We start from the raw sequence: 15,025 nt of genomic DNA, 5'->3' as shown, positions 1-15,025 counted from the left end.
GACTTGGGGTTGATAGGCCTCCGCATCGCCTGAGATGGCGTCGTGGTTGGATTGGTCACTGGCGGAGGCATGTTTGCGGTTGGTATTGCTACGGAGGCTGGGATCGCGGAGGTTGACGCTGGTACTGCATGCTGCATACTTAGCATCTCAGCATGTAGGACTGCCAACTGCTGCCTTATTTCTGCTGCTTGTGCTAACACTTGAGTGGCTTGCTGGTTAGCTGCGAATGCTGCTGCCATTCTGTCCCTCTCCTGTTGTGCTCTTTGCAGCTGTGCTTGCAGCTGTTGCAGTTCTTGCTCGAGTGTTGTACCTGAGTTTGGTTGGGCCTCTGGATCTTGGATCTCTGGATGTTGGGGTTCCGGTTGTTGACCCTGGGCATCTGCTCTGGTGCCATCCTCCGCTGGTGAGGTTGCGTAGGTGCTACGGGTGGTGCACCTAGGCCTTCCTCTCTGACCCGTGGTTGTTGCTGCTCTGGTGGTGGTTTTTCTTTTCCCTACCATCGTTGGTTTGTCTTGGCCAAACAACGGTGGGCGCCAATGTTGAAACTAGCGGTTTCAGACAGTGTGGGGGAGACTGGGGCCTCCGCCCGTCAGGGGTCGCCCTCGGGCGGAGGCTCGGGATAGGCTCGACAGGTGAACTTGTGGGAAGCTGGCACAAAGAACTAGGGTTTCATTAATTCGTTCACCAACCATCTGCACAGTTACAAGTGTTCCCTATTTATAGGACTCAACTACTTCATGACAGAATTTATTACAATGCCCCTCAACTGCTACAGTACATTCCTGGAATATTCCGCCGCTAGCCTCTTGTTTGCGGGGCAATCCTGTCATACCGTCTTCAAGTAAGGGGCCTCCATGAGCAGCCGGCCCACCATGCCTCGGTCTTCGGCCCAAAGGCCTGGGTCCCCGGCGCTGGCCTCCATCTCCAGGGGCGCGCCGCTGCCTCGGTGGGTCTCCGCCGTCCGGTCGGAGACATCACCCGCGAGTCTCCGCCCGATCGCGCGGGGGCCATGGTTCTCGACGCTGGCCTCCGCCTTCAGGGGCGCGTCGTCGCCTTGGCGGGTCTCCGCCGGTCCGGTCGGAGACATCATCCGTAGGTCTCCCCGCCCGGCCGCGTAGGGGCCATGGTTCTCGACGCTGGCCTCCGCCTTCAGGGGGCGCCGTCGCCTTGGCGGGTCTCCGCCGGTCCGGTCGGAGACATCATCCGTAGGTCTCCGCCCGGACGCGCAGGGGCCATGTTGGCGCGTTTGCGCGGACCACGGGCGCCTGCGCTTGAGTACCTGCACACACTTAGGCAAGGTTGTTTGCTTGATTAGTTCAGAGGTAGGGCGGCCTCCGCCCTTATTACCGGAGATGCCCGTAAGTCGGAACGGGGCGGCGGCCGCCTGGGCGGTCGGAGACGTGTGTGCCTGGCCCGTTCAGCGCCCTCCGAGCATAGCCAGGAAAGTTTCTTTAGTCAGCGCCGGGTCTCCGCCCTAAGACGGTCGAAGACACCTTGGCGACACCTCGCTGTCGGAGGCCTTCGCCACCCGCTGAAGCCATGTTACAACACCTTGTGCCGGCTCTATAAGTTCATCGTGAATGAAAACATCCAAATGGCTAGGCTAGGCTATCCGGTTAATATAAATGTGGTCTCTACCCTAGTATACTACGTCTACTTGCAGGTAAAGTGGATGAGCTCCCGGCAATGTTGAGCAGAGCAGATCTGTGCTAGGGACTTGGGTTGGGTCCCTTGTTTTCAGTGAACTTTTTAGTTCTTTTGGGGAGGGCCGAGGGGGAAAACAAAGCTGTGGATCAAACAAACGGAGTGCTTTTTAGTAGTGACATGGACTGAATTCAATATGCCTCCTTGTCTGAGGGGAGGCCGGCCGTTTGGTTCGGTGGAGGTGGTTTTGGTGGTCTTGGGTTGGGTCGGTACCTGGTCTTGCCACCACCAACTGATGAGTGATGACTGACGAGTGATGAAGAAGGAAGGAGCCAAGCAGGGGCAGTAGAGCTGAAGACAGGCAAAGAATTATGGTATCTGTTCATCAAAAAGACACTTTGATTGTCTCCTGCTTCATACTACAGCACTAGATTCTTTTGTAATCGCAGCTAGTATTATCCAAACAACTCCACGATCGATCGATCGAGCCCTACCAAACCTCCTCATCCCTCGAGGATAAAAAAAAATGCCCCTGATTTTCTCGCGGGGACCCAGAGCAATATCCAAACGGCTGGGGTCTCTCGATCGTCAGATTCTGACGGGCGACGGCGCTGGGGCTCAGGCTCGCATCTCACAGCGCCGGACTCGGCGTCCATGGCTTTGGTTGGTGCATGGTGCCTCGGCCTCGTTGGTGTTTGGTGACAAAACAACAAGGCGGCCAGAGCCGCCGCGTGCTCCGGCCCTCAGGCAGGCGTCGTCCCCACGCCCAACGCAGAGGCGCGGTGGGCCGGTGGCAACGCTTGGCCTGGCGCCCTGGCCTGTGCAAGCTCTGCTTGATTCGTCTGCAGACGGGGAAAACAAGTGAAAAAAGATTAGGTTGGTCCCTGCTCCGCGGAAGAAAATTAGATGCATACAGTCTCCATGCATACAGAGTCAATTTATTGCCACGTGGAGAACCAACAGCATCGGCGGAGGAGAGCCTGCAGCCGAGCGCATGAGAACCGAGCCAATCACAGAACGAGGACGTTGCCAACTGCCGCTGGATGAGTACATGCCGTGGATGCCATTGATTTGTCGGCAGCAGATTGACCTGTGTATGCACTGAGTCTGGATGCATATTGTATGCATATTTTTTCCTGCTCTGCTCGCTCGGGCTGCACTGCTGCAGCCGTGGCACCGTTGGATTGGCTTATAAGCCATAAGCTATACTACTAACTGATTTAGTATGAGAAAAAAATACTACTGACTGGCTAATAAGCCAAGCTACATACAGGCAGATTCAGCCTGCCCAACAGGCCGCATATCCGACAGCCAAATACAGTCACGCCGCCACTGTGCACGTTCGCAGTTTTGCATGCTCTCCTCCTGCTTGTTCTTATTCAGGGGTGCTGCTCCAGACTAATTGTTAGTAGTATAATCTATGAAACATAAGCACATAATCCTAGGAAGCAACATTCAGAACCTCGTGTCGGCAGACCTAACCCTCTGACATCTCCCTAAACTCTCCAGATCACATGTCGGTGATGTATGCATCCTCAGTTCATCGCAACTTTTACCATGATACAGTGTCGAACAGGTGCATTTCCTGCTGCACATTTACTGTCCCCCAAGACTTTATAGACCCGTTCGCTGGTCTGAAATTTGGCTGAAACTGGCTGAAAACACTGTTCTGGCTGAATTGTTGTGAGAGAAAAACACTGTTCCGGCTGAAAAAACAAGCCGAACAAGTCGAATATGGGTAAGCCGAACAAGGCCTATCCATTGCTAAGGCCTGTTTAGATTCTAAAAAATTTTACGCAGTACCCGTCACATCGAATCTTGCGGTACATGCATGGAGTACTAAATGTAGACGAAAAAAAAACTAATTGCATAGTTAGGTGAGAAATCGCGAGACGAAACTTTTAAACCTAATTAGTCCATAATTAGACACTAATTGCCAAATACAAACGAAAGTGCTACAGTAGCCAAAATCTAGAATTTTTTTATCTAAACGGGGCCTAAGTTACTCCGTACAACTACTAGCATGTAATAATGGACCGGGACCACAATCCTCATGAAAAGCATCAGAAGCCTGCAGTGCATCACAAGCCTGTGCCACTGTAGCCTGACATTGGGCATTGGCTTATGGTTTTGTTCATGTTTTTTAAGCTAGGTCTTTCCACACCAAGCGAAGCGATTGCCCCCTGTGTGCTTGTCAATATGCCATTGCCCAAACAAAGATGCCTGTCCTCCATGTGCCTTGGGCAGCTCAAGCCTGACTCACTCACAACTCTTGATCCGGCAAAAAAAGATAGCACCGGATTTGCGAGGGAGTCGGAGAACTGGACCATTTGGGCAGATAGCGACTCTTCAGTTCTTCGTGTCGCTGAAAGACTGAAGGGAAATGTTTCGCTAAGGCAAAAGGATCAAGAGTGCAAGTACTGCCACAACCATAGAATGGGGCATTTGGTATATTTGGAGTTCCGAAAGCAGTAACAGAAACTGGTACAACGGAAGTAATGGGCTTATACCAAGATTAAAATTGAAATTGTGCAGGATGAAAGCGCAATCTGCCATATGCTGTATTCCGTTGCAACTGTGGCGACATCATCAATTCGGACATGGATTCTGAGATGCATCCAATTTCTTGGAATGCAATAATCATGGTACAAACAGTGGGAGTTCAGAAGGGAACAGAATACCGAAAAGGCAGCATGGACCACTAACAACAAAGGCAATATTGTTAAAGTTATAAATGGTGTAGAAACGCATGTGATCTGGACAGTATTCTTTGCTGCGACAATCATCCAATCAAACTGCGCAGCATATTGGATCTTCTGAACCCATGTTTGTAGAAGACATGGTGCTATGCGCGCCACGAAACACCCTAGTTTCTGTTTTTTAGCTATTAGCTAAAAAGGCTCTAGTTTCTTTCAGTTATTTATATATTCCTCAATCGTATGCACTACCTTGACTTCTCCTGGGTTAACCCAACTTCTGTTCATAAATGGAGAGCATGTCTGGAATGCAGTTGTTCTGCCTGATCTTTTCTTGGGCAGATCCAGCCTGGTATTAGCAGATTCTCCCCACATGCCCACGCTTTCAAGTGTTGGTGGCACCAAATTTGCTTCCAAAAAAGGACAGATCATGCCCAGCGTGTAACAAAAATATCATTGGCCACTGGTTGTACCAGGACTGTCGGTGCCATGCGATGTGCTGGCGTTACATCTGACGAGCATCTCCATCATACACCAAAGATACAGGGTAAACAATACAACATGTACACTCATCTAATAATGTCGGCAGTGTGACAGTGGCCTCTACTATTCACTGTTTTTTTCTCTCTTTTTTGCAAGAGACTTTTTTCAAATGTAAATTTGTCACTGAATAGTGCAGTGACAAACAAAAGCTACATATATGCCCTAAAAACAATCGTGGTATCGGCAGGACCCCAAGACCTCAGGTCCCCCAAACGAGCTTGCTAAACTAAAATGTCAGCATCAGGCAATTCCAGCACCTTGTGTGTTCCTTTTGATCTGGTTCCTGGTCTGAAGTGATTTCCTTCGATGTACCTGCAGCAAGGGCATATATGTACTTCAATAAATATAAAGTAGAAGTAAAATGAAAATCTTTCTGAAATAATATATAATTGAGATTCTGAAGCCAACTTACAGCTCCTTCAGAAATGGATGCCTATATAACCCTTCGGGTATCCTCCCAATGAAGTTGTTATTGTCCAAGTACCTGTCACAAACCATTGTAATATAAGAACATCAGAACCAAAAGAACACTAAATGATCCTTCCTCCCATATAGAATTCAGACAAGGTTTAAGCAGTGAGACTCACAAATAGATCAGCCTTGGAATGTGAACTAGCTTGGGCAATATTGATCCGATCATCTTATTATTGGACAAGTGCCTGAAGAAGGTATAAGGATGATCAGATGATCCAGTATTCCTTATTTTTCAAAGGAAAAATATGATGACAGGTCTTAATGCAATAAAATCTTCAGCTTCAGAGAAGACTTACAAAATCTCAAGGTTCGCCAAATTTGCAATCTGATCTGGCAGCACACCAGTCAATTCATTGTTGTTAAGGTATCTGAGAGACAAAACTCAGCAGTCAGCAAAGACAACACTCACCATTCACGAGAGACGGATGAATTTGGTAGCATGTTATATTTTCACATACAGATTTCTCAGGGAAGGGAAGCCATTCCCATTGCCGATAAAATCCCTGAGAGTGCCTGTCAGGTGGTTGTTGCCAACGTCACTGCAAAAGGAGAATTTATTATTTGCCACAAGTCCACGACATCTCACAAACCAGGATGGTTATAATTGAGGTAGTAAATATGACTTGGTTTTCCTTCTAAAGGTGAACAAGAAATAGAAGGAATCAAGTAGGATGTTTACAGGTGACGTAGGTTCTTTAGAGTTCCAAGTTCAGGGGGGATTCGCCCAGTGAAGCGGTTCTCATGAAGATACAGATAACGAAGTTCTGGCAGGTTTGCAAGCTCCACTGGAATCTCGCCTTTGAAGTTATTGAAGCTCAAATACCTAAAAATTCCCAATAACACTTAGAGAAATCAAAAGTGAACATTTATGTATCCACATAAACTAAGTACATTCTAAAAATGAACTTACAAGTGTGTCAGTTTCTTCAGTTCACCAATTTCAGGTGGAAGCACATCTTGAAGCTTATTCCACCTCAGATTCCTAAGTTTACAAGAACACTTGCTTAGATGAAGAGCAACTACACTCAAATTAGCCATGGACTCAAAGTGCAAGAAAGTAGTATTGGTGCAGCATTGATTCAAGGGCTATCATTATCCGAGGACATTGGAGTATTGCAGAGAATAAAGAGACTTATGTTCAATGTTGCAAAAACTGAAACTGCTCTAAAGTGCAAACATCTTGACCTGAAAGCATATACTCAGTATGCACAAATATAATCCATACTTACAATATCCTGAGATGTTTCAACCGTCCAATCTGCGGGGGAATTGGCCCTGTCAACTTGTTATTGTGGAGATCCCTATTAAGTGGATAATTAAGTTACATACTGGTCAAAGTCATAAAGTTGTTCTACTGCAGCCCTTCACAAGGTCATTCAATAATAAGACCGCCTTCAATTAGTGATATTTTTTTGACAGAAAATAAAAGTGCAACTCAGAGAAATAAACAAAACAGAAGCTGGCATAGTTAAGTTATTAAGTGATGATAGTTTAGGGGTAAATCTAGCTTTCCCTTGCGGCAATTGATCTCTCCAAACTCAGGACATAGCTGCAGCAGACATGGAACTTCAATGTTTCTTTTTACAATAAAGTATAAATCTATCAGATACCTTGCTGTGTGGTCTTAGTATCTTACCACTGAATGGTAATCTAAAAACCAACAGACACTTAACAACAGGTATATGAAGAACATGAACCCAATCAGTTTATATCAAATAATCATGAAACATAAACAGTCATGTCCTCCTAGATGCTAATATCGAACATATTAATAAAACAGGACTGACAAGGAAAAGGTTCTTACAATCTTCTTAGATCCAACAGGTTAGTTACTGCTGTTGGGAAAGGACCAACTATTGATACAGCATAGACTTCCCTGAAATAAGATACACAATATGGCATTCAGGCATGTATGTGTAAAAATGATTGACGATGCATGAAGCTTCAGACAAGCAGTAAACATGGTCTTGCAATTCATAGAGTTGAAATCCATAACCAGAACACCTGTATTGGTCATAGATGCTAAATTGCAAAGTATCTTATTTATTTCCAACCATGAAAAAAATATCCATGCAGTAGGAAAGTAGGTAATGCTGCCTTGTTCTAACAACAGTTTACTTTTTCTTTTGGGTAGCTTTAACAAAAGCCATGACAAATGGCTGCAATATGGAGATATGTGTGTAGCCAAATAGTTTTTGGACAATATTTGCAAGGTCAGGAGCCGTTTCAATTTTCTAGGTGATGAAGGGTTTCCTATGTTGGAGCAACAAAAAAAAACGACCTTTGAGGCTTCAAGTCTTACACCTTTTTTTATCTCAGGAAAGAAACTTTCCAACCATAAAATAGCTTCCAAATGCTCATGCATGCCAGGAGCCCAGGTGACAAGGTACAATCAAGAAAAGGATAGAATGGTGCTTACAGTTCTGTCACAACTCTGTAATCCCCTTGCTGAGAACATGTCACACCGGACCAGGGGGGTAGATCACCATGCCCACAAGGATCATCACCGACCCATGAGTATACAACTCTCCAGCCTAGTGAAGATTTGATCTCATTCAATGCTTTCACTGCATAAAAAATAGACTGATTTTAGTTCCAGCGCTTAAGCACTGAGCACCTACTGAACAGTTTATAAACATTGCTAACTGTGAGCAATGCCTCCGAGCACAACTACTCTCCTGAGTCCTCGAGCAATCAGGAACCATAACACTCATTGGTGGCACTAGGAAATGACACTATTTTTTTTGAACGAAAAAATGGCACACTACATAGTGCATGTTTTTTTCTCGCGAAAGATCCATTACCGGCTTTCATTGATAAGAGGAGAGCAATTTACAAGGCTGTGCAGGCGCAAGCCACGCCCACTTTTGTGCGCGGTTTCACGATTAAGTGAAGACCACGCCACCCCTACAGTACTAGAGATCGATTTACATGAATCTTACAACAACTAAAAGAGCATCATCTATGCTAACAGCCCATTTGGCGCAATTTGTGATGGCTGCGCCGGCATTTGTAGAATCATTTCCAGGCCCTTATTACATAGTGCATGTTAACTATCATGATTTTATGAACATTACTTCAGTTACAACTCAATCACAAAGTCTCAGCAGTCACCCCTTTGTACTGTTGGGCCCAAATTCTGCGGAGAGTATATTATATATACAAACTAAAATTACCACATATGAAACCAATTTACATCTTAATTGAGATGCTAATAAATAGATCCGACAGTGTTGCGCCAGAGATTATGCAAGAACATTATATATCACGCGTCTCCAGAAATGCACAGCCGAGCTCGTGACTGCAAGGGAGGCCAATGCTACCCGTACGGCCGTACCAATAGAACAGACGCCCAATTTAGCGCCACTGAGCAGGGAAACGCATGGCTCCGGATGGAAGGTTGGGTTCAGATCTCCAATGACGCGCACAAAAGAATCGATCTTTCGTCTAAAACGTCGACTCGCAGTAAGCAGCCAAGAGTTCGTGGACGGGATCGACGGTGTGGGAGAAGGAACAGTCACGTACCGTCTCTCTTCACCGTCTTGCCGAGCGCCGAGCCAGCAAGGAGGAAGAGGAGGAGCAGGTGGAGAGATAAAGCGCGGGTGAACGACGCCGCGGCCATGGATGAGGGGGGAACGGTGCGCTAGTAGTGGCGCAGCGAGAGGCTGGGCACCATAAGAGACGAGAAGGGGAGTGCCGGAAGGGGAAGGTGGCGCCGCACCGGGATGGGGTAGTGGCGTAGTGGGACTGTGGGAGACTCGGAGTGGCCGAGTGGGAGTCGGCGGGTAGGCACTCAAGGTCACGGAGTCACCCTGTCAGTTTGTCATAGGGGTGCTCGCGGATTTCACTTGCCGCGTCGTCGGTGGGTTGGGCAGGTCCGGTACTCCGGTCATTGCGTCGGGTCGGAGCGCACCGTGGCGGCGCGGCCGCGCTCGCCGACCGGATCTCCGCCTTCTCCGGTACCAGAGACGTGGATTGCCGCCGAACGGCGCCGGACCGTGGCGGAAGTTCACGCGATCGCTTCGCACGAGGAAGCGTTCGATCTGCAGCTGATATAGTTGAAAATTCACCGCAAGGCGAACGCGGCATCTATAAAAGATCACCGGAATGAAAGTGCGGAGTAGCACTAGAGCAATTAGAAATGGGGACAGTACTATTGAATACGGTTCTGTGTAGTGATGGCGAACGTAGAACATACGACCGTTTTTTTTTTCGAAATTACGTATAATTACGTTGGAGTACAATCTCGTTTGAGGGGCAGAAAATGAATAGCTATGATAAATTAGGAGGCCAGGGGAAAAAGCAAAAAGTATTTTGACCTTCCTCAACTATAACTATTTACAAAACCGGATTTTAGTCTCTTCTTTAACCTTACGGTTTTGTCTAACGTGACGCCACATCCACATCAATTGTGATTAGTGAATAGTTCTGAATGGTAAAATCATACTAAAAATAATTATTTTTAGACAAAATCCAGATATGTTTCCCAAAAAGTTATGTAAGTAAAAATTCTAAAATCTAGTCTAGTTTAATCTAAAGAATTTATCCTTTTTTAAATTGGAAAAATATTAAAGCAAATTTAGACTTTTTTTTGGGTAAAACCATGATCTGGTGCCTAGCTTAGAATTATTTGAAGCCTCTATGGTACGCTTTTGGTATTTATTTACTAGTAGTCACTCTTGTTAACTATTATGACTACTTGGTGCTAATGACCTAGACTATGTAGACCCTCAATTGACTTTGATGACAACAAAAAAATCATACTATCTTGTAACCGCCTCACACTTGATCTTGTTTATTTGTATGAACACATGGAATCATTCATTCCTATATGTGATCATGTTGGTGTAGAAAACATGGAGTGACGATAACATAACAAAAGTGTCGGTGCAGAAAGTGACCAACATGTAAATATTTATAGTTTTGACGTACGTTGTGATCGGATGTGGCCTAGCACTCAATGGCACAGGGTTTATACTGGTTCAGGCAACACGCCCTACGTCCAGTTTGAGTCGGTCGGTGACTTTATTCCTGAGCCCAGGTGCTCGAAGTCTATAGTGGGGTTACAAACGAGAAGGAGAAAGATGGGGTGCACAAGAGGTCCGATCGGCTCCGGTCGGAAGGGTCGAGAGCGACAGGAGCTCCGCTATGAGCTAAGTGTTCAAGCGTGTGCTTGAAGTCCGAACCTGGTGGTTCTGTGGTTGTGAGCTAGTGAATTAGATCGATCTAATGAATCTAAATGGATTGGGCTTTAATCAACTTGATCTATTGAGAGAGAGCGCATCCTCTTTTATAGATAGAGGGGGTGGCCTTACAAATGAGAGGGAGAGAGTACGAATGCTTCTAAGCCTTGTTGCCCACGCCGATGGATACAGGATGATGGTAGGGGCCCACAACACTGTTGGATGTCAGATGCACATGGGAGGTTTCGTCGTTCTTGTTTGGGTATAGTAGATGTCGGTACCTGCACATATTGTTGATGCCCAGAGGCATGTGAGGAGTTTCACCATGTGCACTCGGTATGGTAAATCCCGGCGTCCACAACACTGTCGATACCCAGAGGCATATGGGGGGAGCCTTACCGTATGGGAGTTTAATGGTGCCCGCAATACTGTAGGGGAAATGTAGGCGCCTACAACACTGTTTGTGTCAGGGCGGTTATAGAGTATTGTTCCCGTAGATGTACAGGGTATGTGTCGGGTACCTTAGAACGGGGTACCCCGAACAAACATCAAAGGGGTCACTTAAGTCCCATCGAAAACAAAGCTAGAAGGTAAGCCGTGGGCCCCTCGCCCGCCACGACCGGGCCCACCGAGCCCTCCGCCTCGCCTCAAGCCTCGCGTAGGAGGTCTCGGTATCCTGATGTAATCTCCGCCTCGCGCGAGGCTCTCCACGGGAGGCCTCGGCAGGGAACACAATCTCCGCCTCGCACGAGGCTCTCCACGGAAGGCCTTGGCAGGGGGTGCATTCTCCGTCTCGCACGAGGCTCCGCTCTCCGTCTCGCGCGAGGCCTCATTCTCCGTATCGCGCGAGACCAGCTTATCCATAGTCCATCGCCCCCGCCTCGGCCGGTCTTCTCGACAGCACGTCATATCTCATTAATACTTCAACCACTCTCGCAATCTCAGCCAGGCGATGGCTCGACGCCATAGAATGGCCGACGGGACCTGAGGTTGCATCAACACCATACCAGCTGGGACAGGGCATGGCGGGGATTACCGGACACTGTGTTCTGACGCTGTGCCCACGATCAGCGCCCACACTGCACTGTGCCTCGCGATCCCCGCCTCGAAAACAACGCGACATGGACAACTTGGCCCGGGTTATCACCGCCTCCAAGCCGGCGCACCAGATCAGCCGCCCACTCAGGGCCTCAGCACTGTGCACCAAGGTCTCGACTATCTCGGGGTTTGTACCCGCCGAGACCCCCCACTGCGGTGCAGCCTCGGCACCGACCAAGCCTCGGCCTTGCGCACAGTCCGTCCATAGCGGCTTGCACGTCCACCGCCGCACCCACTCCGAGGTAGTCCCAGGGCTCTCACGACGCACAGGATCAGATGGGACTGGCACGCCGCCCTAGTGCTCTAAGGACGGACCACTCCGATGACCACGCCGCCACAGGAACAGGCCACAGGGCTCGGACATGCCGCCCCTGTTTGCACGACGCCGCATAGTTAACACATGTATTGTCCTTGTCCTCCCTTCAACTATAAAAGGAGAGGACTTGGGCCACTTAGAGAGGGGGAAAGACCTGGTAACACACACACACACACATCCCAGCCGCCTGAGAGCAACATCTCAAGCAGCCCACACAACACCTTGCCGAGACCTGGGATTAGCTCCCTCTCTCCCCTAGCTTGTAACCCCCTACTACAAGCACTTCGGTGTAAGGAATATAAGATCGATCTCTCAGACTAGACGTAGGGCATCGGTTGCCTGAACCAGTATAAACCTTGTGTCTCTTTGCATCACCATCCGGGATTAGGGGCACGTAGTTCAAATTCACTAGTCGGTTGAGGACCCTCCGGTCCAAAACACCGACAGTTGGCACGCTAGGTAGGGGCCTCTGCGTGTCAATTTCGTCATCCCAGCAAGTCCCGGATGGCAGACTCCGTACGACCATTGTGTCTCAGCACGGTGGTTTGGTTTGGGAGCCTAGAGTTCATGTCCCTAGGGCATAAGTACAACATGGTACTCCTCACTCCTCGAGCCCCACCAACCAATGATGAAGTCGCGCAGCGGCAGCCCAGGTGCAGTCGGCGCCCGGGCGGCCGCTCCCACCACGCTCGCTAGGCACGATGCGAGCAAGACCACCCCGACGCTACGCGAATCCGGGGTGGCACGCCGCCCCCCGCCGATATCCTACGATCAGCTGTTGGCACAGGGTCCCTGGCTAGGGACCTGTCTAGCCTGAGCTTGGACAAAGGAAAATCGCTGGTGGCACACGGTGATGCCCCGTTATCAAGCCCTGCTCCACCGCTCCCTGAGGAGCCGATCCCGGCGGAGCAGGGTCTGACGACGGCACCATCCCCATACCCCTTTGGGTTGAGAAATGCCGCTACCTCCTATGCCTACGCTTACACTACCGCTCACGAGGATCTCTCAGAACGCCGCCAGCGCTTCATTCTCGACCTAAGCACCCACGCCAACTCCTCAGAGGAGGACGAGGCATGGCCCGGAGTGGATTTCTCCGAACTCCACGACCCTAGGGCTATGCGCTAGTTCTTGGCTGCAAGCGACTACTGCTTAGGCTACTCTGACTCCGACGACAAAGGCATCTACAACCCCACTCGCGAGTGTTTTCACGTCGGGCTCAGGATGCCAAGAGCGGGCGAGGAGGATGAGGGGGCAGGTAGCCATTCCCCGCTTCGCCCAGGTACAGGCGCTGCCATGCCTCCACGCATTGTCCTGCCGGCCGCATGAAACGAGACCCCTGCCCTTGCGTGACCTCAACGCCTAGACCTAGAACAACTCCATGAGCTCTAGGCCAAGGTCGAACAAGACCAACTCCTTCTGCAGCAGCTTCGAGACACTCTCAAACAGGAGCAGCGAGGTCGTAGCGAAGGTGGGGGAGCCCAACGGAGGGCCCGTGATGTACACCACCGCATCCATGACGACGAAGGGAGTGAGCAACCCCCAGTCTTCAATCGCGCTAGCCAGAACATCGCGGCTACGGCAATGCTGGTCCGTGCAATGCCCGAGCCCTCTACCATGGAGGGGCGGTGGGTCCACGGCGAGCTCCGGGATCTCCTAGAGACCGCCGTGGTTTAGTAGGCCGAGAGTTCTGTCTCCCGACGGCATGGGGGTGTCTCGAACCTACCCACGGCACTGCCTCGGTAGGTCAGGGAGGCCTCGGCTCGTCTTGAGCCCGCTCAAGCACCGATAGCCCACAGGGTCCCCGTGCTTCTGGACCGCCTCAGCAATCGATGTGAGGCTTAGGGAGACCATGAGGTGGTCAGCAGGCGACGACACCACAACAACGAGGGGCCCGCTCGGGGCTACCACCCACACTGAGGCGGTCGCTACGACAGCGAGGAGGACTGCAGTCCTTCTTCTAAACCACCAGGCCCTCGAGTCTTCAGCAGGGCCATCCGTGCTGCCCTTTTCCTAGCCCAATTTTGGCAACCAGCCAATCTCGCGAAATATAGCGGTGAGACCAACCCCAAACTCTAGCTTGCCGATTACCGCCTGGCCTGCCAGCTAGGTGGCGTGGATGATGACCTGCTCATCATCCGCAACCTCCCCTTGCTCTTGTCAGACTCAGCGTGAGCCTGGCTCGAGCACCTTCCTCCCTCACAAATCCACGACTGGCGCGACTTGGTTAGGATCTTCGTTGGGAACTTCCAAGGCACATACATGCGCCCTAGGAATTCCTGGGACCTTAAAAGCTATCGCCAGAAGCTGGACGAGTCTCTCTGAGACTTTATCCAATGCTTCTCCAAACAGTGCACCGAGTTGCCCAGCGTCGGTGACTCAGAGATCGTCCAGGCTTTCCTCTCCGGCACAACCTACCGAGACCTGGTTTGGGAGTTAGGTCAAAATGTGCTGCGCACCGCTGCTGCGCTCCTCGACATCGCCACCAACTTTGCCTCGGGCGAAGAGGCTGTCGGAGCCATCTTCCCCGACAGCGACACCAAGGGAAAGCGGAGGGACGAGGCCCTCGAGGCCTCGGCCTCCCACCTCCCCAAGAGAAAGAAAAAGGGGCACCTAGGGAAGCAGGAAGTCCTAGAGGTTGATCTGGTCAGGGCCATAGAATGCAAGAATCCCCGAGGCCCTAGAGGCCCTAGGCCTTTTGACGACATGCTCAAGAAACCCTGCCCTTACCACCAAGGCCCGGTCAAGCACGCCCTCGAGGATTGCTCCATGCTACGACATTACTACGCCAGGCTCGGGCTCCCCGACGATGATGCTAAGCAGAAGGGCACCGGCGACTGGGACGAAGATAAGGACGACGGGTTTCCCGAGGTACACAACGCCTTCATGATCTTCGGTGGGCCCTCGGCGTGCCTTACGGTGCGGCAGCGCAAGGGGGAACGCCGAGAGATCTTCTCGATCAAGGTGGCCACCCCCAGTACCTCGACTGGTCTCGGGAGGCGATCACCTTCGATCGAGATGACCATCCGGACCACGTTCCGAATCCCAAGCAGTACCCACTGGTTATCGACCCG

At 50.1% G+C, this 15,025-nt stretch overlaps 1 protein-coding gene across 1 annotated transcript; it reads right to left on the bottom strand.

Annotated features, from left to right (window-relative positions):
* Positions 1-4,881: 4,881 nt before the first annotated feature.
* Positions 4,882-9,349, bottom strand: LOC136540400 (probable leucine-rich repeat receptor-like protein kinase At1g35710). The gene is made up of 11 exons (XM_066532408.1): positions 8,883-9,349; positions 7,777-7,924; positions 7,162-7,233; positions 6,587-6,658; positions 6,268-6,339; positions 6,037-6,180; positions 5,816-5,896; positions 5,654-5,725; positions 5,471-5,542; positions 5,296-5,367; positions 4,882-5,195 (listed from the first exon to the last, which is right to left on the bottom strand). The coding sequence occupies exons 1-11, from the start codon at positions 8,977-8,979 to the stop codon at positions 5,105-5,107; spliced, it is 993 nt and encodes a 330-aa protein (XP_066388505.1). The 5' UTR covers positions 8,980-9,349; the 3' UTR covers positions 4,882-5,104.
* Positions 9,350-15,025: the final 5,676 nt, after the last annotated feature.

The sequence above is a fragment of the Miscanthus floridulus genome, chromosome 2, assembly GCF_019320115.1.
Source record: "Miscanthus floridulus cultivar M001 chromosome 2, ASM1932011v1, whole genome shotgun sequence".
NCBI classification, from domain to species: Eukaryota; Viridiplantae; Streptophyta; class Magnoliopsida; order Poales; family Poaceae; genus Miscanthus; species Miscanthus floridulus.
This window is presented reverse-complemented; position numbering and strand designations above follow the sequence as displayed.

Coding starts and splice junctions, on each gene's coding strand:
- LOC136540400 (XM_066532408.1), bottom strand. CDS start 8,979: ATGGCCGCGGCGTCGTTCACCCGCGCTTTATCTCTCCACCTGCTCCTC. Junction 7,925..8,882: donor CAAGACGGTGAAGAGAGACG/GTACGTGACTGT, acceptor TTTTTTATGCAG/TGAAAGCATTGAATGAGATC. Junction 7,234..7,776: donor TACAGAGTTGTGACAGAACT/GTAAGCACCATT, acceptor ATCTTATTTCAG/GGAAGTCTATGCTGTATCAA.